A 26,820-nucleotide genomic window follows, 5' to 3' on the forward strand; every position below is an offset into this window, starting at 1 on the left:
TTTTGATTATTATTAGTATTATTATGATTTTAAGAGTGAGACGGAAAGAATAATTTATCAGCAAGCATGTGTCGCCGCCAATAGAGTTGACGAAGTACCACCGAGTCAGTGTCAGACGAGAGCAAGATGGCCGTAAAGTGGTGACGGGTAGTGGAATGTCTGGCTGTAAAATTAGTGATTTTCCGAAATTGCGGATGGCCTAGCGATGGCCGAATTTAACATCGACATCGGCAAACTTCCCGAGGATGTGCGGGAGAAGCTTGCAGAATTAGAGCTTGAACTTTCCGAAGGTAAATTATATTTTCATAATAATCTGTCGTCCCCTTGCACTGAGATATAGAAGGTAACCCTTCTGACTCACCCTATTTGAATCTCCGTAGACGTAAAGGCACTCTTGTTGATAATCGATAATTTTTTTATTCCTTTTACTTTTTTTGTGCCTCGAATAATTTCCTAAAACACTTGCGCTGTTAATAATCCATAGCTTGTCGTAATGATAAAAACCGTAATTAATAGGATAAATGGAGCGACCAGTTGGTGAAAATAAATGTCTTTGATAGCTATGACAAATAAATTGTTCATCTGACCGCACCTCCTAGTTTAAATTCAATTTAAATTTTATTCTAATTATTATTTTTATTTTAATCATTTTATTTATACATTTTTTCATTCTAAAAAGGTCAGGTCATTATATAAAAACAACTATGATTATCATTAATGTTATTTATTATTTATTAAGAGTTAAGTAACTCAATTCATGTTTATAATTTACTGTTTAAACCGAGTAGAATAATTCAATTAAAAAGATATTGTAGTGCTTAAATAGCACGATATTTAATGATTGTATGTATTTATATTAATTTAGTTTCATCTCATTGCTGACACTTCTATTCTCTCGAGTCTCCAGTTCTCGGTTTTATTCGGAAAACAGTCATCCTGACAATTATACTCTTTTACATTTGCGTACACTTAAACTCATGACTAAGACACGATCATAGCCGGTTTTTTTTATTTTAATTCAAATTAGTATATTTGCTTATTTTACTTATATTTGAATTAAATTATATGTTTTACATCCTGTATATACTTTAACATTATAAAATTTAAACATCTGATAATACTAAAATTAATATAAGTATGAAATGTTTATGATACTGAAGTTATTAACAAATATCTGACAATTTTTAATCATTTTTCAACAAATAAATTATGATAAAAAATTTCGTATAATAATTATTAGCAGACAATTAATTGTATGCTTAATAAATTTTTTTTAAATTTAAAAATTACTTACTTAGTAGAAAGATAAAAATCTAAAAAATGAAATTTCAAATTTTCAAAAACTCTTTTTGTGTAAATTAAAAACTATTTCTTACTTAAATTATTAAATTTAAAATTACTTTGAAATTTTTAAATATTAGCTGTCTATTTTACACTCATAAATTTGACATTGGATGAATTTTAGCAATTTTTCAACAAATCAATTGTAACTGAATTAATTGTGAGTTTACAAATTGTAAAAAAATGATGAATTAATTTTTTAATAAGTACTAATTTATCTGTTGAATTAAATCAAGAAATTATCAGATCTCTTCTAATACCAGTACCATAAATTTCTAAGTATTTTTTTTTTTTTTTTTTTTATATATATATATATATAAAAGTATAATGAATTTCTTTATCTTTAGTATTATACGAACGAGTGATTGAACTTTTAACATTATTCAACTATTTCTACTTCATAACTTTAGATCACAAGTTATTCAGGGTTACAACGTTAATATTACTACCTGTGTGTGGCATGTCCTGTCTCATCATATCGTAGTGTTATGCTATAAATATGTACCCGTGTGATGTTACCACGCGAGTATATGACTATTGCACAGGTGTAATGCACAACCACAAAATAGACCAAAAGAAAGAAATAAAGAATAGAAAAATAAAAAAAATGGTCGCTATTACTTTTTCTCTTAACGTAAATAATTATATTTATTGTACTGAAAATGTTGAATATCAAGTTTTATAAATAAAGTTCGTGCATTGATTTTCTTATAATTCATCATCGTATTAATATTTTAATTTGTTTACATAAAACAATAGTGAGAGTTTTAAAAAATTTCGCAATCTTCAACATCAATTATGGTGAAAAAAGGTTTTTTTCGCAGTATTACTTTTCTAGAAGAAAAGGTTGTTCCATTCACATTTCAGGACTTTAGCAAAAAACAAAAATCATATTTTCTTAATATTATGCATTCCAAAATACGCAATAATAACAGCTGTAGTGCATCTATCATATTGAGGTAGTAATTGTGTTGATGCGATGCTGCAGTAGCGCCATTTCTGTGCGAAATTTAAAAAGTCCAAGTTTAAGACCTACATAGGTGATTTTTTTCATTAATTAATAGTTATTAGAATTTTCTGACACTTTTTTTTCTCTTTTTGTATTTCACCGCAATAATTTTTTTTCTTTTTTAATAAAGAAAATATAAAGTTAAACTTTAGGAAAACAAAAAAGTGGAAAAATCATTCTTCAAATCTTTTTTTCCATAAATGAAAAATTTAACTTCTTTATATTGTTTATAAATTACTTGACAATCATTGTACAAAGCTGAAAGTTCTAAAACTCTCATAATTGGGTAGATTTTATAGAAATTAATCTTTTGCATTGGTCCTCATATCGGAATTTAGTCGGAATTTTGTCGTAATATATCTTAACTAGTAGAGTAAGGTTCAAAAATAACGTTAGTTAAAAAATTTATATATGTATGTATATATACATGTAATATAACGCGATATGTTGCCGTAATTGTGTCTACAGTTCTTGACGGATCTAGATGAAATTTACCACATATATTCTTTGGGTAATAACCTTGAGTCAGTTCGAACATGAACGAAATCCGTCAATAAGTTTAAAAATAGTAGCTTTTTAAAATTATCAAAATAGGGAAAATCACATTTTCGGTGACTTCATTTATGTATAATTTTTGATACAAAAAAGATAGCTAATTTTTGATAAATTCATACGAAAGCTCACAAAATTACCTCTAATTTGACGTATATAACGTTAACTTCTTCATATTATTAGTTACTCTATCGAAGTTAAAAGTTCGATTAAACCCTTTTTAGGCAATGTGTAAAACAACCTACTTATGTTAAAATAAATTTCATTCAGTGTCAAACGAAAGTTATTGAGACAAGATGATAATCAATTCTATGAAATCTACCTTTCATTTCGGGTGTAGCCGAATGGCGTTCTTTTTATTCTTTAATAGTTTTTTTATAAGGACATTTTTCAATTAAGACCGACCAAAATTTTTCGAGCGAAATATAAACTTTCTTTCAATTTTTATGTCTTCAATGAAATAATTTTCTCTCAATTTAACTGATCTTTGAGAGTTAAATTAAAATTCTTTACCCTTGAATTTAAAAAATATTTTCATCAATCAAAATGTATCATTTATTTGTACCAAGATCAAAGTTTTTTATATTCCGTAATATATTTTTCTCCGGAAAGTAGTGTTTACTAATTTGAGCTAAGAATAAAATTTCTTGTTTCAAGAGAACAAGGTTATTGAGTTAATCGGACTAGATTCAATATTGGTTTTTTTTTACTTCTGTTATTTATATTAAGGGAGATAGCCGCTATGAGGATCGAAAAAATAGGTGATTTTCGGGCATTTTTTTTAACTGGGATAATAAAGAAATTTGGGGATCGGATTTTTTTGTTTTATAAAGTATACATTAAAGATTATTCTCCTAAATTTTTATCAAAAAATATCATGTTGTTACAAAGTTATTAGCATTTTTGTGGAACCCAAAAAAATTTCTCCCTCCACGGTGCGATCTCTAACTCAAAAACGGATTATCTAAAACAAAAAAAAAAGAAAAAGCGTTGTAATCTGTATGCATGTGGTTTTCGTTGCACGTAAGGGATTTTTAGAATTTGGATTTTAAAAAAATGGCACATATTAAAAATTTTTTCGTTTTTTTTTCTCATTTTTTTGGATTCAAACAGCCCTAAAAAATCTTAAAAATCAAAATTTTCGAAATCTCCTACGTGCAACGATAGCTACTGAATAGCTGTTTACTGCTAGTAAATAATAATTTTATTTAGTGGAATAATCCATATACTTTTTATAATAAGTTTTCATGTTCGAGCGTATTTTTAAAATTTGATTTTCTTACAAAAAAAAAAAAAAAAAATTGCAAGGAAAAGAAAAAACAACTTTTCAATGGTAGAGCAACTTCAATGCTTCGAATCATAAGCAGTGCAAACAACAATATTTTTATTTGTTACGACGATATCTCTTAAATAACCCAGGTCTTATTTATTTCACCCTTCTCACCCGTCTCACCCTTCAACTTATTTATTTTCTTCCATAAATGTAAAATTTTCATTTCATTAGACTTACTTTTGACTTTTATTTTGGCTTAGTTAGGATCGGTTTAAGACAATTAAAGTCGAAATCAAGTCAGTATCACTTGATTTTGTATCTTAGTTGGCTTGATTTGAGACAAAGAAAGTCAAAATTAAGTTACCATCACTTGCATTTCTTCCATAGTTAGCGTTTTTTAAGACAAAAAAAGGTATAATGAAGTCAAGCAGACGACTAGATTTCTCGACTCGATAGCGAGTTGTTTATTTAAGTCGTAATCTCAGTCAATATTAAGACCGAAAAAGTCAATATTTCAAGATCTGGAGAAAAATTGAACTACAAAGGAAATTAAGTCAAACCAAGTCAAAATTAAGTTTTTTTTTTTCGATCCGGGAAGTCAACTGAGTTAAACAAGGTTTATGAAATTTAACGCAGCGGTTCTATCGTAAAAAGATACTATATTTTGAAGATCAATCAGTTGAGAAACGCAACCGTTATTTTTGAAAAATCCGTTTCTGTACATTTTCCGACAACTATATCTTTTAGACGAATCAACCGAATTAAACGGAGTAAACTGTATTTGATGCATTTTTTCAAGCGTAAAAACAATCATTTTCTAAAAGCTCTCAGGTCAATAAATTCAAAACTAATCACGAAAAAAATAAAAATTTATGATAAACAACTATACCTCTAGAATGAATAAATCGATTTGAATAAGGTTTGTAGTATTTGAGCAGAATCAGCTCTATGCTTGCATTTATATTTTATAATATTTCTTTTATTGAAACAAAGCAAATCTTGTTTATTTAGAACGTATATATCTGATGACTACGTAAAACTTTGTGTACCTAGTTAATTCTATTTTTTTTTTTTTTTTTTTTTAATATAAAATGTATTTACCTTTAGGTATAATAGGTTCTTTTTTATCTTGCGTTAGTGAATAATGGAAAATTAAGACGTAACTAAAATATTTTCAGGAGATAGCACTGTATATAAATGAACGAAGAATATCTAGATTATTCAGTTTCAAATTCAGGTTAACCTAAAGTTCAATTCAGTTTCAACATTTTGATCTAAGCTTCAAACCAGTCTCAACAGTTTCAATCAACCTTCAAATTTTCATCTCGGATGAAAACTCGATTCTTGAAATCCGGAATGAAAAATAATAATTTCTTCAACTTTGGAAAATTATTATTTTTTTTTTTTTTTTTTTTTTTTTTAGCGAGAAAATTTAAAAGATTCTGACTCAATAATCTTTTTGTTGATACTATTAAAATATAAATCAAAGATAAAATGTTTTTGGTATCGATTACACCTCATAATTCATGTGGCTTTAGCCATTTATGTAAATGGAGTTAAAAATTTTTTTTACACATTAATTGAATGAAAATAATAATTCAAGGGATTTTATTCGATAAGAATGTACATCAGTAAATAATTTTTGTTTTACGTTAAAAATTACTTGGTAGTTTTACTATACCCAGTATATAGATTATATAGAAACAACTATGCATCAAGATTGTTAAATGTAATGTATAAGAGGGGAGTGAGATGCTGGTATGAGCGAAGACATCGGGAGAGAAGTGCCGCTCGCGGGCGAGAGTGGACGGACCACATGCCACCACTCCACTCTTAAATTACTCGTTCTTTCTCTTAAACTCTTTGCTGTTAGTTTGCGTTCTTACTTTACCTTTATGTTACTCCTGTGTAACTATTATTTACCGGGCGCCTTCCCACAGGCTGCCATCGTTTCGTTGCGTTGCTCGATCGCGGTCGCGCACGAGCAACGCCAGTGTCTTGCCAACGTGGCCAACACCACTTGTGTATCCTTCTTAAAACTTGTTTTACATTTTATTGTACTTTTAGATTCATTTTACTCTATAATAACTGCTACTCCACCACTGTTGGTTCTTTTTTTTTTTATATTTCTTCATATTTGAACTCATCATATTCTTCCTAATATTCTTGACGTCCCTGTTTGAGTCTCAGTGATAAAAACGTAAAACTCCTCCACAAATTTGTTTATTTTCAGCAAATCAGCTGATAAAAATACAAAAACAATAATGAATGAAAAAAAAGAAATAGAAAAAAAAAAGAAGAAATACTATCTGGAAACTATTTGAATATTCACTTATAACGTGAATAAATTGACTTGTGTTGTGGAATGTGGTATTAGTTAGGACTATCTGCCCCCTAAGGGTGGGTCCACGACGTAGAGAGAAGCGAAGAAGGAGTAGTATAGAGAAAACGATCGCTCTGATGTTCTTGCTCCCAGGCCAAGTAAACAGTGCTGTTATACCTTTATCCGCGGCAACATTGTTATCATTTTAATTCTACAGTACTTATTGTTTCTTATAGAAAATTTTTATATTTTATTAAACTAGTGAAAATTTATTAAAACTTATTAATAGTTTTTGTTAACTTTTAAATAATATATTCTAAGGAACATGTAAACTATAAAAAAATATTCATTACATATATAATATTATATATGGTTGAATCTTACGCCATTGCTTTTATTGAATACTTGAAGGGGATATCGATGTTATTAAATACTACGGAGGTTTAATTCTGCAACAAATCAACTATGGTTTTCTCTAACATTCGATCGCTATGTGGAATCGGATAAATTTTTTTTATTAAATAATGATATCACCAATTCTCCTTTTATTCTATACAATTTTAAATAATCATTTCATGACATCAAATGGTTGTTAGATGTTAGAAATAATTCGAGTATAATAAGTAAATAAAAAAAAAAAAAAATAAAATAATCAGGAAGTATTAAGAAGATAGTGTGAGAAAGGTCGTGAATACCAGAAGATCGCAAAAGAAAGGGCGAGAATCAACGTCGTTATGATCGCTGGGAGGGAGAGCGCAAGGGAGAAAGTCGTTTTGTCCGTGAAGCAACAAACGTGCTTTGGAGTCTCTTTTTTATTTTTTTTTTAAATAAATTTTACTCCTCCACAAGTCGTCGTAACAGTGTCGTATAAGAATCCAATTGTTGTTTACGCTCCAGTGAGAGTTATTCAATATGCAAATGATATGAATAATTAACTCATTTATTACTTAAATGTTTTTAACTTCGGTTCAATAAACAAGTATTTTTTAATGATGAAAAAAGTTTACTAAAAATAAAAAACCATATTTTGTAAAAAACTTGAATTGTAAACAATTGTAAAATTTGCATGATAAATTTGTTGACCCTTTACGATGATACAACCGGCCACCCGCATTAACCACTTCCCCAACGTTATTTCATGAGGAAAAACGAACATTAAGCAGCAGCAGCAACAACGAAGACTGGAAGACCTCGAACCGGTACAAGTTGAGCAGACGAGAAATAGAAGAAGAAAGAGAAGGAAACTGCGAGTGTATCATGAGAGTAAAAGTCTCCATCATGCAAGATTTACTACTACTTATATTTGAAAATTTTCAAATATAGTATCTCAAAAAAATTTTTTTTAACATCTATTAAATACTTGAAAGCCGATGAGGTCGATCTCATTTGAAAATTTGAGGAGGCTCGTAAGCCGTAAGAAGGATCGTGATGAGCCATCCTTTAAGCGCAGCGAATCCTTCAAAAGAATTTCAATACGTAAAAGTTATTTGGATCGTGGTAAGAGACGTAATAAACTACAAAAAGTCAACAATGAAATTTCAAAGAATGACAATAACGCTGTAATTGAACAAAATGATTCTAGAGAAATTATTAAAGAAATCACTACGTCGAAATGTAATCAAAATACTGTACAAATAAAAATTAAAGAGACTGAAGGTACAATTGGTTATAATGAATGGTTAAATGACATCAATGGGAGTCAAGAGAAATGGAAACAAGAATCAGAAATTCCTGTTCAGCGTGTTTCAAAACCGAAAATTCCGAAACCTCCAAGAAAATCAAAACCAACTAAAACTCCTGATTCTATAACGAAAGAACTGGGTATTCTTCGACTTGAAAGTTCTCCGGTGTTCATGAGATGTTCCCGAATCAATTCTGTCGAGTCAACATGTATCGAGAATATATCAGAATCTGTAGACGACGATCAATTAACTCCAGACCTTTCATTGTCTATGACAACAGGTGAAGGACCACCTAGCATCAGTGTCAGTCTTGGTCGTGTGTGGTTAGATTCCGTACCAGTACCTTTCCCATCTCATGGATTATCATCAACCACTTCTGTTGTTCATCATTCGTTAGACAGTGCATTAAAAGATCGGAAACAACCAGGTCAGCATCAAGTTGCCCGGACAGTGTCTGCACCAGAAAAAAGTCGCGTAGTAATTTCGAAAGATTGTTCATCAGTTGATGAGATTCCGTTATCTTTTTTAAATGATGCTGAATCGAAATGTAAAAAAAATGGATTCTTTCGGAAAAAGTTATCAAAACCATCCCTTAGTATTACTAAAGAAGGCTATTTCAAACGAACGTCCACGTCTAAAAACTCAAGCATACATCAAAAAAAAGGTGATACTATTGTTATTAGTGGTGTTGATAAAAAAAATAATACTCCAATATCTAATAATCTGATGAATTTCGTAACCCCTGAAAAAAGAAGCTGTCGAAAAACACGTCGAGTGTGGCAAGAAATTAGATATTTTACTGTTGATGAAAGTCCGTCGACTTTGGAGGAAAAAAAAACAGAGGATTGGTCATCCAATGTATCTGACGAATTTGATGATCAACAATTACTACTTTCTGGTGATTTTAATGAAAAACAAGAAATTTCAAATTCCATACATAGTTCATCTTCTTCAATGATGACCTCGTCATTCCTTTCATCATCATCATCCAAATCATCCAGAGGTTATAAATGTTCAAGTAAACCAAAGATCAGTGATTTCAATGAGGATAAAATATTTTCTAAAGAGTTAAGAGGAGTATTAGAACAGCGACCAATCTGGAAATCATCTAAATACATTTTAGCTTCGTCAAACTTCTTTGCAAGCAAACAGTTTCTGAGTTATTTAGCCAAAGAATCTGAGCTTGAAGTGAAAATTAATCCACAAGAATCTGTTAAATGCAATGGAAGTTACTATCGTTGTTTATCGTCAAGTGAGAGTGAAACAGAACAAAAAAAACAATTGATTAGTAAACGAAAGATCCAAGTGAATGATAAATTTCATGTTTGTAAAAATGATCAAGAAACTAAACGGAATAGTCATACAGTTAAACTTGAAAGATCAAAAATACCTAAACGACGCCCATTACGACGAAAATCTCAATTAAAACGAGCTAATGGATCCAGTCAACCAGTTTATCTTATACGAAAATGTTCTTCATTGAGAAAACGATCCAGTAAGATTCAATTATTGACAATACTATTTAAAATATTATGCGTTTTTTGTACTAACGTTACGTTACTTCATGGGTATTGCGATTAACACCGATGCGAATCGATCTCGGTTATTATCCAAGTTACAAACCGTAAAGAATAGAGTACGAAGTGCAGCGAAGCTCGCTGCAACTTTTACTAACATGCTTCTTGTTTTCCATTTATTTCATTTATTTTTACACTTTTTTACCATTCTTGCGATGGGTTGGTTAATTTAAACCTGCACTACTTGAGCTCTTAATTCGTTGAAATAATCTTAGTTGCTGATCGATAATTAGTTTATTTAATGAAAGATTAATAAGATAATGATAATAAGCTGTAATTTGCTGTAGTACATACTTATACGACTTGTCACGAATCAAAAAATATATGTTGAATTAATCTTTTAAAAGTAATTGCTTGAAAACATTTCCACAACGTTCTTTATCTGTAACATCCGGTTTTTATTCAACAGTTAAACCTATTAGCCTAAAATTTTATGCTTTTCTCGAGCTCAATGAGTTTAACACAGTCGTAACTTATAACACCAGATTTTATTTATAGATAAAGCTAAAAAATTTGTCGAATTTTTTTTAATTCAACAGAGTGATTAATACGAAAATTTTATATGATCTAAATTCCGCGAAACTTTTGGATGTCACGATTTGTCGCTTTCAATCTTCATTTGTCAATATGTGAGAAAGACATAAAATCATTCTTTTGGAACTTATCAGAATAATTTATAACAAGTTTAAAACTTTGGGATGCAATACAAACTTTATTATCAAAATTCTGGATGATTACACTTATTTTCCGATTATTTTAAGATTTATAATTTTATATCAAATATGAAATACTGAACTATAAAGAGTGAAAAACATATTATTATGATTATGCATTATAATTATATCATGATGCAGTAATATACGCTTGAGATAATTCATTGTAAAAATTAATTCAACTACCGTAAAGTATAATTATACGAGAAAAATGTTATCCTATCTTTCCTATGATTGGTGAATACTAGTAATTCATTAAAATATAAAGTGTACATGGCAACGATAACAAAAAACGGAACAATTTTTAATTTTTACTTGATTAGCAAAACATAAATTCTGAATTCGAAAATTGTTTCAGTAAAAACTATATCTTAAATCCATGCACTATTCCAGTCTATTAAATTTGTAATTCTTGTGTTCAAAAACTGACTCTTCTTGCCTGAGACTAATTATTTTGCAGCTAAAAAAAATCTTGTTGCTGTAACAGAATTATTTTTATTATTGCTACAAGATTTAGTTCTTTTGATGCTTCAGAATAATCTTGTTCTTATAAATTTTCATTTTTGTGGAAGAATCAAAACACTTGAAAGCTGAGTGTTTTTTATTGATTATTCAAACAGATGTAGCTAACTAAAAATTTAATTGCAATTTATATTACGTGGTTTATCAAAAATTATCGTGAATAAATATTGGAAATCAATTATGTCTGAAATAATATTATTTATCAAGATTTTTTGCACCAATATCTTATATACATATATGGACAATATAAATCGGATTTAAGATAAAAAAGAAGAACAAATCTTTAGAAAAATTACCTTACTGGATATAATATACATATAATGTTTTTATAGATATCCTTGTTTGATACAAAAAATTTTTTTTTGCAGGAGATATAACGCAAAAAGGTTATGAGAAAAAACGGACTCGTCTTCTACAACAATATGCCACAAAACAAATTGGTAAGTTAATTTAATTTTACTATGGTTAGTTAATATACGTACACGAAAAAAAAAAAAAAAAAAAAAAAAAAAAAAAAAAAAACCCTTGAAAAATTTCTTTCCAAACAGTGGTACAAGACTATAAATGCAAAGCTATAAAACTTAGTGTTTCCTATGACATTGTTATTAGAAATAATTTTTAATGCATAGTAATTTTTATAGTTTCAAATGTAACTTTACAGTTCGAAAATGTCTTTTATCGCTAAATAAATGTTGAACCATAGAAATGTTCACTTATTTTATTTGAAACAGTAATATTTTCAACTCATCGACTGAAATATAAAACAATAATTTCTTGACTGTTTTTTTTTTCCGTGTGACAATCGTAACACTGTTTAGGATAGGTTTTTAAAACGTAGTGTCACTAAAAATAGAAAATAATTTTTTTTTTTGGTAAATAAAATAAATTAATTTTAAAGTTCTATTAAAATAAAGAAGCAACGTCCAATTGTTTTGCACGAAAATATAATATTTCTTGTTCAATTAATTGTAATAACTATTCTCGACATTTTTTGAATGTTTTTAACCTGTTACTAACAAAGGTGATAGAACTGCTTTTTACTAAAAAACTAAAATGGGTTCGATTGCAATTATGATAATCAATTAATGAATGAACAAATAATACAAACAAAAAAATATTTCATAATACATAACTGTTGATGGCCTTGGTGATTTCTCAAAGAGATTGTCATAAATTTTCCTCGCATTGTATCTTTAATCTTTGGCGCTAGCCATGTTTGAGTCCTAATTCTCAAGAAGCGCATAATGATGGAATTAAACTTCAGTAAAGAGGCGAAAGTCAAGATTTCCACCAAGATGTGTTTTTTTTGTATGCTCGGGTGAATACTTTTCCTTTTGTCGAAACGTAATGTAATATTATATTTCTTCACTATTCGTTTTTTAGACGTTAAACGTGTTATTTCAACAGTTAGTCTTTAAATCGTTATAAAAAACGAAGTTATTTTTTTTTTTTTTTTTTTTTTTTACTAAAAAAAATCAGTTAAAAAAATACATCGAGCCAATTTGAATTACAATCATGTTTGTTTATATTTAAAAAAAAAAAAAAAAATGTACGACTTTGTTTTGATTGTTTTTATGTCACCTTAGACTAGAAATTAAATCGTCCGTGACAATTCCATCTTATATAATCTGCGTAATAAAAAGTCGTTTTTTTTTTTTTTTAAATACATAATACATATTATGTGTTATACACTAAAAACCTCGTAAACATAATTCGTTACGATTGGGTGGCTTCAGGTCATCTAAGGTAACTGCAACCTTTAAAACGCAACTTTAGTTTTGAATTGTTGAGCACCTTATACACGAGTATGAATGTTATCATATATACTTTATTAACTTAAAATTACAATAATCAACTCTCAAAGGGGAAAAATAAATAAAACAGGTAGAAAATAATTATATAGCAAAGTTTGTTTAACTTCTAAGCTGGTCATATTAACTTCTTGAAACATTAAATAAAATAGTAATATTTTATAAGGAAGAAAGGAAAAAAATACACCATACGCATGCCAAGAATAATCTTATATATTCAGCTTCAACTATTATATACCGCTAACTGTATATAGAAGAGCATACGAGTTACTTCCGCGTGCGATATTATGCCGCTCCCAGCACCATCTGCTATATTACTTGACACTTGAAAACTCTGATTTTGCACAACTCGAACTCCTAGCGCCGACGTTGGGTTCTATTTTTACAAGGCTTTATTTTACCAATCAATACACGAATGTATGTCTATAGGTTATAGATTACCGCATATCATTGCGAAAACCACACTAATTAGAATCAATTTAACAAACTAATACACAGAAAAAAAAATAAATTTGAATCAAGAAAAAAATTTTTAAATCAAGAAAGTAATTTTTAAGAGTTTCATTGTCTTGGATCAAGACGGAAAATTCCTGAATGAAGTAAAATTTACTTAAAGCAAGAAAAATTTCTAAGTTTAAGAATTTTTTCACTCAAATCAAGAAGATAAAATCCTTCAAAATTATTTACTTGATTCAAGTAATTATTTTTTTCTGTGTGTATACGTCTATTCGTAACTAGTTATAGGGTCACAGTATTTTTTGGAAAACGTAATTGACGTATTTTCTTATTTAATTTTTGCAATTGATTTACAACGCTAAACTGTGAAGCTGCCTTCAAAAATCACTTTGATATTCCTTATAACTTAATTCATTTCCGGTGTTTAATGAAGCGTTATGAGCTCGAAGACTCATAAGATTCTGAAGTAGATTGGTTCGGTAGTTTATAAATAATTTAAACAATTTTTTTTTTTAATTTTAAGAGTTTTTAAAATCTATCTAATTAATTAATATCAAATTTTGAAAAATCTGAATTTAATTCAGCCTTTTTTAATGTAACGAACTTGATTTCAATCGATGTATCTCTTCTAAAAAGTTGATAGCCGGATGTATCGTTTTACGTCACATCTGTGACTTTTATTCCATTGTTGATTGGTCGACAATAATAGCGGAATTTTTGAATGAATGAAGGCGAGCGAAGCGAACATGATATGTCTAGTTTATTAAAAAATCATCTAAAGTTTACACACATGCCTTACTTTATACTGTCGAAATATCGTCCTAAGACTTCAAAACTTTGACAACTATCAAAGATTTGAGTTTCTAAAATTAGACTCAAAACGGAAAGTTAAAAAAAAATTTATCAACAAGGCAACATTCTTCAATAGCAAAAACAAATTTATTACAAGTTAAAACAATTCAATTATTTTCTTGTAAAAAAAATAATGAAAATTGTTTGATGACTTAAAGTAAAAATAATTTTTACTCTTAATGTAAAAATATTTTTTGTTAATGTTGAGAACAGATTCAAACTGACTTTCTTATGATTAATGAGTCAAATATAACCGAAAAAAATGAAACAAAAAAAAATCGTTTTTTTTTTTTAACTCTCAAAGGTGTTCTTAATTTTTAAAAGAAGAAATGTGAATATCTTGTAATATAAAAATCATATTTTTAAAACTTATAATTAAATCTACAAACTTAAATTAAATGAATTAATTCCCAACTTTCATAAACGAAAGAATAGAGTAAAATATTTTTTTATTTCAAAAGTAATAAAAATTCAATTTGATGATTGGTGAATTTTTTATAAACACAAGTAAAATAGACTTGACCTCGCATCTGAACAATTACCAAAATAAAAAAAGAATAGAATGAAATTTTTAGAAGCATTTGAAGAATTCACAACTGCACACCCCGAACACTCATTTCAATTCTAAGTGCAAGAGAGTTTCATCAGTAATAAAAAAAAAATTCTTTGAAGTATGTATTATGAATACAATGAAAACATTAAAGTTCGTTTGCTAACACTATTTTGTGTTTTAACAGTAGAGTTAACCATCAAAGTTTTTATTCTACAGTTAAGTGTTGTGGTTTTAATGATTCAATGACTCCTTTACTGTTACACTATGTACGTTCAAGTCAAACATTCATAAACATCCGAAATTTTTTTTTTAATTTTCATACAAATGACGAAAAGAACTGTAACTGAAGAAATATGAAAATTAATTATTCAAGTGCTACCTTCGATTTAATAATTATATTATTACGCCCTTTAAGGAATAGAGAATAAAGAAAAGTTAAAATTGATACTGATTTGGCAATGCTTGGTAATTTAAAATACGATAAACTATTATAATAATTATAGATTTTTTGAGATATGTCTATTTGCATGATTATCATTAGCAGGAGGTGGAACCGGATCTGGCGGTGGTGGTACAGGTGATAGCGGGGGTGATAGAACGAGTTATGGAAGTGGTGGTGTTGGTGGACGCCCACAACCACGTGCAAGACGAACCCAACGTCGAGTTACACATTCTGAAAAACGTTATCACTCAGGTAGTTTTGCTGACCGCTTTTATCCAGTAATGTTTTTCATGTTTCCGGCTTTACTGTGCCACTTAATTATCGCCGTAAAATCCCAACACTTCGTCAATTAAAATAATCTTTGCATCATTTCCTCTGGTTTTGGATTTCCACTCACTTAACTTATTTTTATTTTTTATTCATTATTTATCACTAGTTTATTGCTCAAATGTCATATCTTTTTTGTTGTTTTGCATGGTCTTGACTTTTCGTATTATAATTAATATCTATGTACACGCCTTTTGTCTTTTGTAAACATTGGATATGTTCTTTATACGAAAAATATGTGAAATTTTTCTATAATAATATTTAAAAAAAAAAAAAAAAAAAAAATTACATTTGAAAACGAAAAAATTTTATAGGGACTTGAGAAGAAACAAATATTAGTTCATATATTCGTAGATAACATAAAAGAGAAAGTAACTTACATTAGCTGTCGTATTATCTATGTATTGTTGACGTTGATATTGCATGTAGGAGGCCGGCTAGTACCTGGGGGCATTGCCAATCCTCCGGGATCTGGCAGCTCAGTAGGGAACACTGGAGCTAGCACAAATTCAGCTGCCGCTGTGAGACGCGGAAATCGCAGGCTCACGCGAAATGAGAGCCGATATCACTCTGGTGAGTATTTTTTATGCGAAGAAGTATTAATGAAGAATATCATTAGTAAAAACTTGGATCAATATTTATATTCTTGATTAGACTTTTAAAATTCTTTTCATGCTATAACCTTTCTTCACTTAGATGAACCTATACCTAAACTTTTCAAAACTAATTAGTCGTCTTTACTGTTTTTATACTTCACGGTAAGTAGATCTATCAACCTCGATGATAAAAAATTATAAGTATATTAATATTATTTTTTTCTAAATTAATATTCGTCTTTTAACTAATTTATGACAAATATTAGTCAAAACTCTCTACAAACAATTATGTATTTTCTGAACCAAAATAGTGACTCAGTCTGTTTCTTTTTTAAATGGTTTAAGGAGTGGTGAGGTTTGTTTTCTTTTTTTCTTTAAAAATTCTCACGTTTTTATTCAATGTGGAAAAAAAACGGTTCTTTTTTAGTTAATCAATCGTTCATTTTCTTGCAAATATTGAATTCATTCTCTTTCATATAAAATTCATGATTGAATTGAAGTTAGTTTTACAGTCTTGAAATACATTCAATTATCGAAAAAATGTCATTCCTGATTTTTTATCAGTTAAAATTAATGCGTGCGCAATTGGAATTTCTACTAAAATTATAAAATTCATTGTGTTAATTTAAAATTTGAATTACAGAAAATATTTTTGAGAATCTCTATTGTTTTTATGAGGAATCATCAAACGAAATGTTTTTAAAATTAAGTTTCTTTATTTGACTGCTTGTTTATATTTCACTTTTATGAATAAGTTTTAAGATTAAATTTATAATTCATCAAAAATTATATGCTGAAAAAAAGCTATTAAAGACCTAATTACTGAAATTTATAAAAAATACTAAAATAGTATTGATAAAATTTTCTGCTCTAAAGAATATATTTGGTTTTAAAATTTTATTTTACTATAATCTTCTTTGATTTACAAAAAAAAAAAAAAAATCTATAAAATAACGAATGTTTTGCTTTAATAATTAATTCTTTTAGTTCGTGCAAAATGTTACCAACCTAAGCCAAAAAAAATCAAATAATCATTTCAAAAATAAAATTTTTGTTTCAGCAAAGTTTAAAAAATTGTCGCAAGCCTATAATATCTTGAACCCTACACTGAAAATAAGATTAATTTGAATCAAGAGTAAAATTCTTGAACCAAAAAAATAATTTTGAAGTGTTTTATTCTCTTAAAACAAGACGAAAAATTTTTGAATCAAATCAAGAAATTGAAGTTCTTTAAAATTATTTACTTGACTCAAGTTAATTTTTTTTTCTGTGTATCTATATAAGTTTATAAGTATTTATGTGTCTAGCTTGAAAACAATGAAATACTTGGTTTGAAAGTGAAGTTTTTGAAGGAAAATTTTTTGCTTTTTCATTCAAGAATTCTAACTTACTAATATAAAATGAGTGATTTTTTGAAACAATAATACAAATTTTTTTTAAATCAAATAATTTGTATTTCATGTTCTAAATAAAAGAGTTTAATATTTGTATACATATTATACATTACACTATAGAAGATAATCTCTATTTAATTTTCCACGTGCGAAAAGTTTCCCGCTAGTTCAGTTGCAAGGACGCGTAAAATATGATTATTGTGATTGTATACTTAGCTTACACAATAGCTTAACAATAAAATGTACTCATAGAGAATTCATTGTAATCATGAGAGAAAATAACCACAAGTAGAGTGACGGAGTCATCATCGAGCCTTCGCATGAAGTTTAGTTTCCTTTGTATGTATGTATGTATGAATGTCTGTACAAGTATTTGTTGGAGATACTAGCATGACGTAATAAATTTTAGTACTTTTCACAACTTTATAAAAATTAAATCTGTAAAAAAAAAAATTTACCAATAAATGAGAGGTTTTACCAAAGTAAATCTGAAAAAACAAATCATTAATATTTTGTTTTAATTTGCACAGAAGTCCGGCAGGAAGCGGTGCAGCAAGCCTTGGCAGCAATGCAAAGTAGACCAAAGCCTTCACTTCCAATGCCATCAAAAAGAACATCCGTGATGGCAAGAAGTCCTGACCGAGAACGTCAAGACAGTGGAGAGTCTAGCAGCGATGAAGACAGTGTTGTAACAGAAGAATCACCAGGTGCTGGTGGTCCCACCGGAACAGGTCTTTCGGATACAAGCAGCACTGGTTCAGCACGAGACACTCCACCGCCACCTCGACCACCAGCTAGAAGACCACCACCAGCTGACATCACTGACATTGCCGAGTATACTCCGCACGCCTACTGTAATATTCAACCACCGGATGTGACTCACACAACGCAGTCAAGAAGACCCGGCGCTGACCGCGTTAATCGGTACCATGTAGTTGAAGAAAATAATACAGGAACAACGGGACGTTGGAAAGTATCTGCTAAAATTCAACAACTTTTAAATACACTAAAAAGACCTAAAAGAAGACCCTTACCAGAATTTTATGAAGATGACGATATTGAATTGGAAATAGCCGCTAATCCAAAAGATCCAAATGCTCCTAAACCGGAAGGAGGAATAATGACTTCTGCTGTTGGAGAACAACTGTCAGTACCATCCGGTTTGCCAAGATCATTAGAAGCTGCTATTCAAAGGTATGTTAATATTATTTCATTACATTACAAATTGACTGATTGTTGTAAGGTTAATAGAAAAAATCTAAAATTATTGTTAAATTATCAGGTATGGTTCAGCAACATACAAAGCTCCAGCGGCAACAGTTTTGGATCCAAATGGGAAGCTCTGTGTGACTCTTACCTACGGAAAATTGTTGAGTCGATCGCACAAAATAGCCTATACACTATTAAATAAAGCCCTAAGTCGGAACGTTGGTGAATGCTGTCTGAAGCCTGGTGATCGAATCGCCCTTGTCTATCCGAACAACGATCCTATTAGCTTTATGTGTGCATTCTATGGTTGTCTTCAAGCAGGAATAGTTCCAGTACCAATTGAGGTACCGCTGACCCGTCGTGATGCTGGCTCTCAGCAAATTGGCTTTCTCCTCGGCAGCTGCGGTATACAGGTGGCACTGACCAGCGAGGCGTGTCTCAAAGGCTTACCGAAGACTGCTGCTGGTGAGGTCGTTGCCTTCAAGGTAAACATTAAATATTTTAAATTGATTTTTATTTAAAAACTATTTACATTTACATTTTATTAATATAGTTGATATTTTTTAGGGTTGGCCAAAATTACATTGGTTTGTTACTGAACATTTAGGAAAATTTCCAAAAGATTGGTTACCACCTCCCCGATTAACTGATGATACCCCAGCGTATATTGAATACACAACAGATAAAGATGGTTCTGTGATGGGCGTTACAGTGACGAGAGCTGCTATGCTTGCACACTGTCGCGCACTAACGATGGCCTGCGGCTATACCGAGGGTGAAAATGCAGTCTGTGTGCTAGACTTCAAACGAGAAGTTGGACTGTGGCACAGCACTTTAACAAGTGTCCTCAATGGAATGCATGTCATTTTTATACCTTATGCATTAATGAAAGTTAACCCAGCAAGTTGGATGCAAATGATAACTAAGCACCGTGCAAGTGTTGCTGTTGTTAAGTCTCGAGATCTACATTGGGGTCTTTTAGCGACCAAAGATCACAAAGATATATCTTTGTCTTCTGTGAGGTTACTACTGGTGGCTGATGGTGCTAATCCATGGTCACTTTCCTCTTGCGATCAATTTCTTTCTGTTTTCCAATCAAAAGGTCTTCGACCTGACGCCGTATGCCCTTGTGCTTCATCTAGCGAGGCTCTGACAGTTTCTATTAGACGACCAGGACGGGCTGGCGTTAATGCAACCGGTCGTGGAGTCCTTTCAATGTCCGGTTTAAGTTACGGCGTCGTACGCGTCGATCAAGAAAATTCTCTTACCTCTTTAACACTTCAAGACTGCGGACAAGTCATGCCCGGAAGTAAGCTTTTGTTATTTATAATATACGTTTTCTATTAGATTTTTTTTCTTTACGACATTGTTTAGACAAAAAATTAAAATAAAATTTTTTTAAATAATGCATTGGAAGTTTAAGCTCTTGAAATCAACTCATTTCATTATAATAATTTTTATAATTTTTTTTAAGAGCTAAAACTTTAAAGAAACATTAGAACAACCCTTGAACACATTTTCAATATTTGTAATAAATGAATTCATATTAATATTTATTTATTTTTTTTTTTTTTTTTCAACAGCTGTTGTTGTAGTCATAAAAATGGAAGGCCAACCATTTATCTGTAAAACAGACGAAGTCGGAGAAATATGTGTACACAGCTCTGCAACAGCAAGTCAATACTGGGGATTACAGGGTTTAACGAACAATACTTTCAAAGTATCGCCATTGCAGCCTGATGGAACTACTGTAGGTGATGCTGAGTATGCACGTTCTGGCCTATTAGGTTTTCTTGGTCCTGGTGGTTTAATCTTTGTTTGCGGGTCACGTGATGGCCTCATGACCGTCACAGGGCGAAAACATAATGCTGACGACATAATTGCCACTGTTTTAGCGGTAGAGCCTATGAAATTTATATACCGTGGAAGAATAGCTGTTTTTAGTGTACGAGTTTTAAGAGATGAAAGAATATGTGTCGTCGCTGAACAACGGCCTGACTGTAGCGAAGAAGAGGTAAATTTATAAATACATTTTTAATTAAAAATTCATTTTGTAGTGACATTTAATAATTTAAATTTATTTTATTTAATAGAGTTTCCAATGGATGTCACGCGTACTTCAAGCTGTTGATTCTATTCATGCCGTTGGAATTTATTGTCTTGCTTTGGTACCTCCAAATTATTTACCTAAGACACCTCTCGGCGGCATTCATTTATCTGAAACTAAGAGACGTTTTATAGAAGGAACTTTACATCCAGCGAATGTTTTATTGTGCCCTCATACTTGTGTCACCAATTTACCAAAACCACGTGAAGTTCATTCAGGTAAGTTTTTGATTATTTTTTGTATTTATTGTGAAAATAGTCCCATGCTGCTAAAATCGAGTATTAATCCGCGTAAGTAGTATCAATACAAAGTAAGTACGCAATATTAAAATGGCATTTCACAATGATTAAAAAAAAAAAAAAGCTTTATTTTTATAATTTATTCAATTAAAATAATATTTTATTTAAAATAAACAAAAAAAAAAAAAAACGCAAATACTCGACTCAACGTGGGGCTCAAAGAAGCTTTTAACGACTAATAATTTAAGTTACATTCCTAAATAGTAATTTTTCAATATATTTTTTTTTTTTTTTTTTTTTTTTTTTTTTTTTTTTTAAATTCTTTTGGCTGAGTTCTGAATACCATTTACTAATTTCAACCACATTATTACTTATTATTTACATTAATTTCATTTAAAATATTATCAATTAAGTTTTGAAATTTTGTACTTTTTATTTAAATATTGAAAATATATTTTCATAAGAAAAGTCACGAAGCAATAAGTCAAAAATTGTTGAGCTAACAAAATTATTTCGGTAGTTGAAATGTCATTCATTTCTAATCTTGATTTTCCGGCCTCAGTCAGGGAAGAATGTGCAAGACTACTCATTATTAGGTTGAGTATTTGCGTTATTTTACTAACGGAATGGTGCGGGGGCGTGTAGCGGGGGATTCTGTTTCAGATGTTGGTCCAGCAAGTGTTATGGTGGGCAATATTGTTCAGGGTAATCGGCTCGCATCAGCTCAAGGACGAGATTTAGGGGTTCTTGATGAAGACAGCGACAATGCGAAAAAGGTGTTTTTTTTTTTCATATACCTTAAATTATATTTTTTATTAATAATTTATAATTTTTCTATTTTAGTATCAGTTTATTTCGGAAATTCTTCGATGGCGTGCTGTTAGTACTTCAGATCATATAATTTTCACATCATTAAACGCCAAAGGAGCCGTGGCAACATCTCTGTCATGCTCTCAACTTCATAAAAAAGCTGAGCGAATTGGTAATCTTTTATTGGATCGTGGAAGAATCAATACTGGAGACCATGTAGCTCTAATATTTCCACCTGGAACTGATTTAATTTGTGCTTTCTATGGTTGTCTTTATGTCGGAGCTGTTCCTGTAACTATAAGGCCTCCTCATCCACAAAATTTACAAACAACACTGCCGACTGTACGCATGATCGTTGATGTCAGCAAATCTGTACTTGTTCTCACTAACCAAAATTTACTCAAATTGCTCAAGACTAAGGTAGTAATTTAAAATAAATTTTCAAATAATATTAAATTATTAATATTTTCTATAATTTATAACATGAATTATTAATATTTTCAGGAAGCTAATAATGTAGTTGACATCAAAAGCTGGCCAATGGTTCTCGACATGGATGATATGCCAAAAAAGAAACTGCCAGTTTTGTACCGAGCACCTACTGCTGAAATGCTTGCCTATTTGGACTTTAGTGTTTCGACAACGGGGATGTTAGCCGGTATCAAAATGTCACATGCTGCCGTCACTTCACTTTGCCGTGCTATGAAATTGGCTTGCGAATTATATCCGTCACGGCACATTGCTCTCTGTTTGGATCCATATTCAGGACTGGGATTTGCTCTTTGGTGTCTCAGTAGTATATACAGTGGTCATCATTCTATTCTGATACCACCATCAGAAGTACGTCTTTTTTTTTTTTTATTTTTTAATTGATTTAATTAATTAACAATTGTTTTCAGGTTGAAGCTAATCCGGCTCTGTGGTTATCAGCAGTCAGCCAATCAAGAGTTAGGGATACATTTTGTTCCTATGGAGTCATGGAACTTTGTACAAAAGGCTTAGGCTCATCGGTTCACGCTTTAAAAGCACGTGGTGTTAGTCTTGCATGTGTAAGAACTTGCGTTGTTGTGGCTGAAGAAAGACCAAGGATTGCTCTTACTACTAGTTTCAGTAAATTATTTTCTGCTCTTGGACTCAGTCCACGCGCTGTATCAACTTCGTTTGGTTGTCGAGTCAACACTGCTATTTGTCTACAGGTAATTATTATTTTTTATTAATTATTTAGATTTCTTTAAAAATTTATTTAACAATTTTATGAAAAATTTTTATCAGGGTGCATCGAGTCCAGAACCATCGACGGTTTATGTTGACCTCCGAGCACTTCGTAACGATCGAGTTTCTCTAGTAGAACGTGGAAGTCCTCATTCTCTTTGTCTAATGGAATCTGGAAAACTTTTACCGGGCGTCAAAGTAATAATTGCAAATCCTGAAACAAAAGGTCAATGTGGTGATTCACATTTAGGAGAAATCTGGGTACAATCATCTCATAATGCCAGCGGTTACTTTACAATTTATGGCGATGAAAGTGATTACGCCGATCATTTTAATGCTCGTTTAGTCACTGGGAATACTGGTGAAGTGTACGCAAGAACTGGCTATCTTGGTTTCTTAAGGCGTACTGAATGTGTTCAACAATCAGCTGTTGGTGATGTACCTGGTGATAATATAAGTGCTGATGTTGACATTGTCCCAGGTGACGCTGAACTACATGACGCCGTTTTTGTTGTTGGTGCTCTTGACGAAGCAATTTTATTACGAGGCATGCGTTATCATCCTATTGATATTGAGAACAGTGTAATGCGGTGTCATAAAAAAATTGCAGAATGGTAAGAATACATTTTTATCGTTTTATTATTTCATAACAGATTCATTGTTTGATAAGATATTTTGAGCTTGATGAATGACAATAATCCTGATATCTCAAGATATTATTTTATTTTTATTTCTTTTTCTGATTCTTTCCTTTATTATCTTAATGATTTACCTTGATATTGACGTATTGAAGTATATTTACAGATATATAATGTCATATCGCGTTGCAGATGCTATAAGGGCGTACAAAAATTATACGCCCTAATGACGCCCAGAAACCACAAGGGTGTATAATAAAAATTCTGTTTTTTTTTTTCTAAGTCCGAAAAAATTTTTATATCACTATTAATAACCCTAGATCATTTTCAGAATTTTGACATTATTTATAATTAAACATGATTTAAAATGTACAGATTTATTATACATTTTATACAACTTTTGTCGTAAAAAGAAACGTCAATCCTGTTCTAAAAACTATAAAATTTTTTTTTAAAAGTCAAAGATTGAATAAAAATTGTTTATTCTTTTTTTATTATTCTTTTAGACACTCTGAAATATGATAAGGTAAAAAAAAAAGTTTTTACTTGAATCAAAACGCTGAATTGATTATTAATTTAGAAAATTGATGGACCACTTCAAAATATTAATAAAAAAAAAATTTTTTTTCATGACCTACCTTAATCACTAGTGATTATTAAGTAATAACATTATTAATTGGTACATTTTTTATTACAGTGCTGTGTTTACGTGGACTAATTTACTTGTCGTTGTTGTTGAACTAAATGGAAGTGAGAGCGAAGCTTTGGATCTCGTTGCTCTTGTAACTAGTGCCGTTTTGGAAGAACATCATTTGGTTGTTGGTGTTGTCGTAGTCGTTGATCCCGGCGTGGTGCCAATCAATTCACGGGGTGAAAAACAGAGGATGCATTTACGTGATGGATTTTTAGCAGATCAACTAGATCCCATCTATGTAGCATATAACATGTGAACGAGCTTGAGAGTAGCGAAAAATATTATTAATAATTTAATTTATCTTTATTTTTTGATGATTGATTGTAGTCATAGACCAATTATTATCGTCTCAATAATCGACATAGTTGATCAATTTTCTTTTGACTCCCAGCTGGGTAATGTTCTCATATCAATTTATTTATCCTTATTAATAATTTAATTTAATTTTCGTATTTTTTAATATAGTTGATATTTCGATTTTAACATTGATAATTACCGAAAAAAAAAAAAAAGTTTCTTGAGTAACGTATTGATTCGAAAGTATTCAAGGGCAGCTATTTGTAAATTATTGATATTTTTCTTTTAACTCCATTTCGTATTTGGAGTAGACTGAAAGATCGATCGGACAATACATATTTATCGTTTTTATAGTCACATTCAATAAAATAAATATTTAAAGTCATAAACATTAATTCATATCTATATATTTGTATTGATCCTACAATCAATTAGACTAGATATGGTTTTTTCTAATCATCGATCTTAATAATGACTTTTTTTTCAAAACCTGTTATTTGTAAGCTTAGAATGCTTTTTATATTTATATAATAACTAAAAAGCCGAACACGAAAAAAAAATGTGATTAATAGCGCTTAAATTTTATTTTATATATATAATTTCTGGCTCAAATTTGCTTTTATAAAAATAACAAAATTTTATACAAATCGTTAATCATTCATTTTTAATTATTGGAATAAATACATAAACCAATATTTTGTTTGAATTCTCTGGACTCCATTTTATCAATCAAATAATGTACAGTCATTAATTTCATTACTTTATATTATTGAACATTAATTTTATCACGAAAATAATTATTTTTCGAAAACACCGATAATCAGTTTATTATTCTCTTCGTATATCATCAAGCTAATCAGTGATTGAGTATCGTCGAGTGCAAGACACGTAAGCTCTTTTAATACTGTAATCATCGATATTCCTTGTAAATAATTCAAGTTAATTGATAGAAAAACAAAAATATAAATTTTTGCCTGTTCCGCGAAAAAAATGTATGATTCTTTGTGCACGTTGAATTTAAAGATGCAATTTTTATATCAAATATGATAATTAAAATGATTGAATAATTGTGATATGCCAACCTAATAAAGGCATACTAATGTTTTTGTTTAGTTTCTTTTAGTTTTAATATTTTTTTTATTATTGTAATCTGTTGTGTCTATAAACTATTAATATTTTTCTTATGAGTGCTGGATGTGGTAAAAAAAAAAAAAAAAAAATTTTTTTCAAAATAGTTTCAACAAAAAGTAGTTTTGTTAGTTTAAGCTTCATTAAACCGTGATTAATTTTGTTTGGATGAAATTTGTTGAAATAAACTTGAAAACTAATCTGAGAAAATTTTTTATCGAGGCGTCAACGAAACCGCACAAAAGTAATAATGAAAATAAATTTTGTTTGCGAGAGTATATGCATGCGAGAAGAACAAATTATATGTATAAATGTTGATAATTATAATTGATAGGAATGTAGTATGTTTGTCATATTATAATAATTCTCACACTCATTATCTCTTTATATAAACACAACATAATTATCTAATGAAATTAGTTTGCGGACGGCCCCCCGAGTTTTATTTTCACCCGCAAGGTGGAAAAATTAATTATTTATTCTCTTAATAATCATGCTCATGTATGTATATAAATGAAATACTGTTGTTTTTATTTTCTTTTAAATAATAAAACCACTCTTTGTACGTTTAGTATACTTTATAGTTATTGTATTAATAAATACAATTATTGATTGTCAGTAGGATAATTAAGCATTAATAATGTCAGAATAATATTAATCTAGTAGACTTTCTGATGATCTGATAACTTGCCCAATAATAATTATATTGTAACATCCCCAATTTCACGATAGTGAGACAAAAATTAAAGACTGCCGTAGCAGTTGTAGCGTTTTTTAAAAAAAAATTTTTTTCTTTACGAAAAATATTTAAAATATACTATTATTGATAAATAATATTATATACATATTTAGTAAGATAAAATGATACAATCGCAACCTTTTACTTCAATATTTAAACAAAAATAAAAATATTGCACAGAGCAAGTCGAATAAACGTAATGTACATTTTTTAAAAAATCGTTTATGTATTTATTATTCATAAATTTATCCTGTCACTTTATATCGTTAACAAGCTTGTATGAGTAGTGTTTATGACGACAAGTTGAAGTTTAAAAAATATTAA

At 29.8% G+C, this 26,820-nt stretch overlaps 1 protein-coding gene across 10 annotated transcripts; it reads left to right on the forward strand.

Annotated features, from left to right (window-relative positions):
* Dip2 (disco-interacting protein 2) lies at positions 1-26,714 on the forward strand. 10 transcript variants are annotated; one of them, XM_074259080.1, is made up of 15 exons: positions 1-290; positions 11,361-11,432; positions 15,206-15,358; positions 15,863-16,006; positions 17,954-18,617; positions 18,706-19,117; positions 19,200-19,941; positions 20,216-20,646; positions 20,726-20,957; positions 21,624-21,754; positions 21,822-22,208; positions 22,293-22,628; positions 22,688-22,984; positions 23,061-23,614; positions 24,336-26,714. In XM_074259080.1, exons 1-15 carry the CDS (start codon positions 206-208, stop codon positions 24,586-24,588), a joined length of 4,893 nt encoding a protein of 1,630 aa, XP_074115181.1. In that variant the 5' UTR covers positions 1-205; the 3' UTR covers positions 24,589-26,714. The 10 variants fall into 10 exon arrangements, with proteins under 10 accessions (XP_074115181.1, XP_074115184.1, XP_074115182.1 ...); XM_074259076.1 differs by lacking the exon at positions 1-290 and adding an exon at positions 7,334-9,675 and having other exon boundaries at positions 21,642-21,754; XM_074259075.1 differs by lacking the exon at positions 1-290 and adding an exon at positions 7,337-9,675.
* The last annotated feature ends 106 nt before the right edge of the window (positions 26,715-26,820 follow it).

Source organism: Cotesia typhae, unplaced genomic scaffold (assembly GCF_013202065.1).
Source record: "Cotesia typhae breed Kobodo isofemale line unplaced genomic scaffold, CoteBio_Ctyphae contig_20, whole genome shotgun sequence".
In the NCBI taxonomy this organism is placed as follows: domain Eukaryota; kingdom Metazoa; phylum Arthropoda; class Insecta; order Hymenoptera; family Braconidae; genus Cotesia; species Cotesia typhae.

What these genes read in the sequence shown, in the direction of transcription:
- Dip2 (XM_074259075.1), top strand. Translation starts at nt 7,869, where the DNA reads ATGAGGTCGATCTCATTTGAAAATTTGAGGAGGCTCGTAAGCCGTAAG. An exon ending in ACAGCGACAATGCGAAAAAG is followed by an intron (nt 21,755 to 21,821) that starts GTGTTTTTTTTT and finishes TTTCTATTTTAG; the next exon opens with TATCAGTTTATTTCGGAAAT. An exon ending in TTCTGATACCACCATCAGAA is followed by an intron (nt 22,629 to 22,687) that starts GTACGTCTTTTT and finishes AATTGTTTTCAG; the next exon opens with GTTGAAGCTAATCCGGCTCT.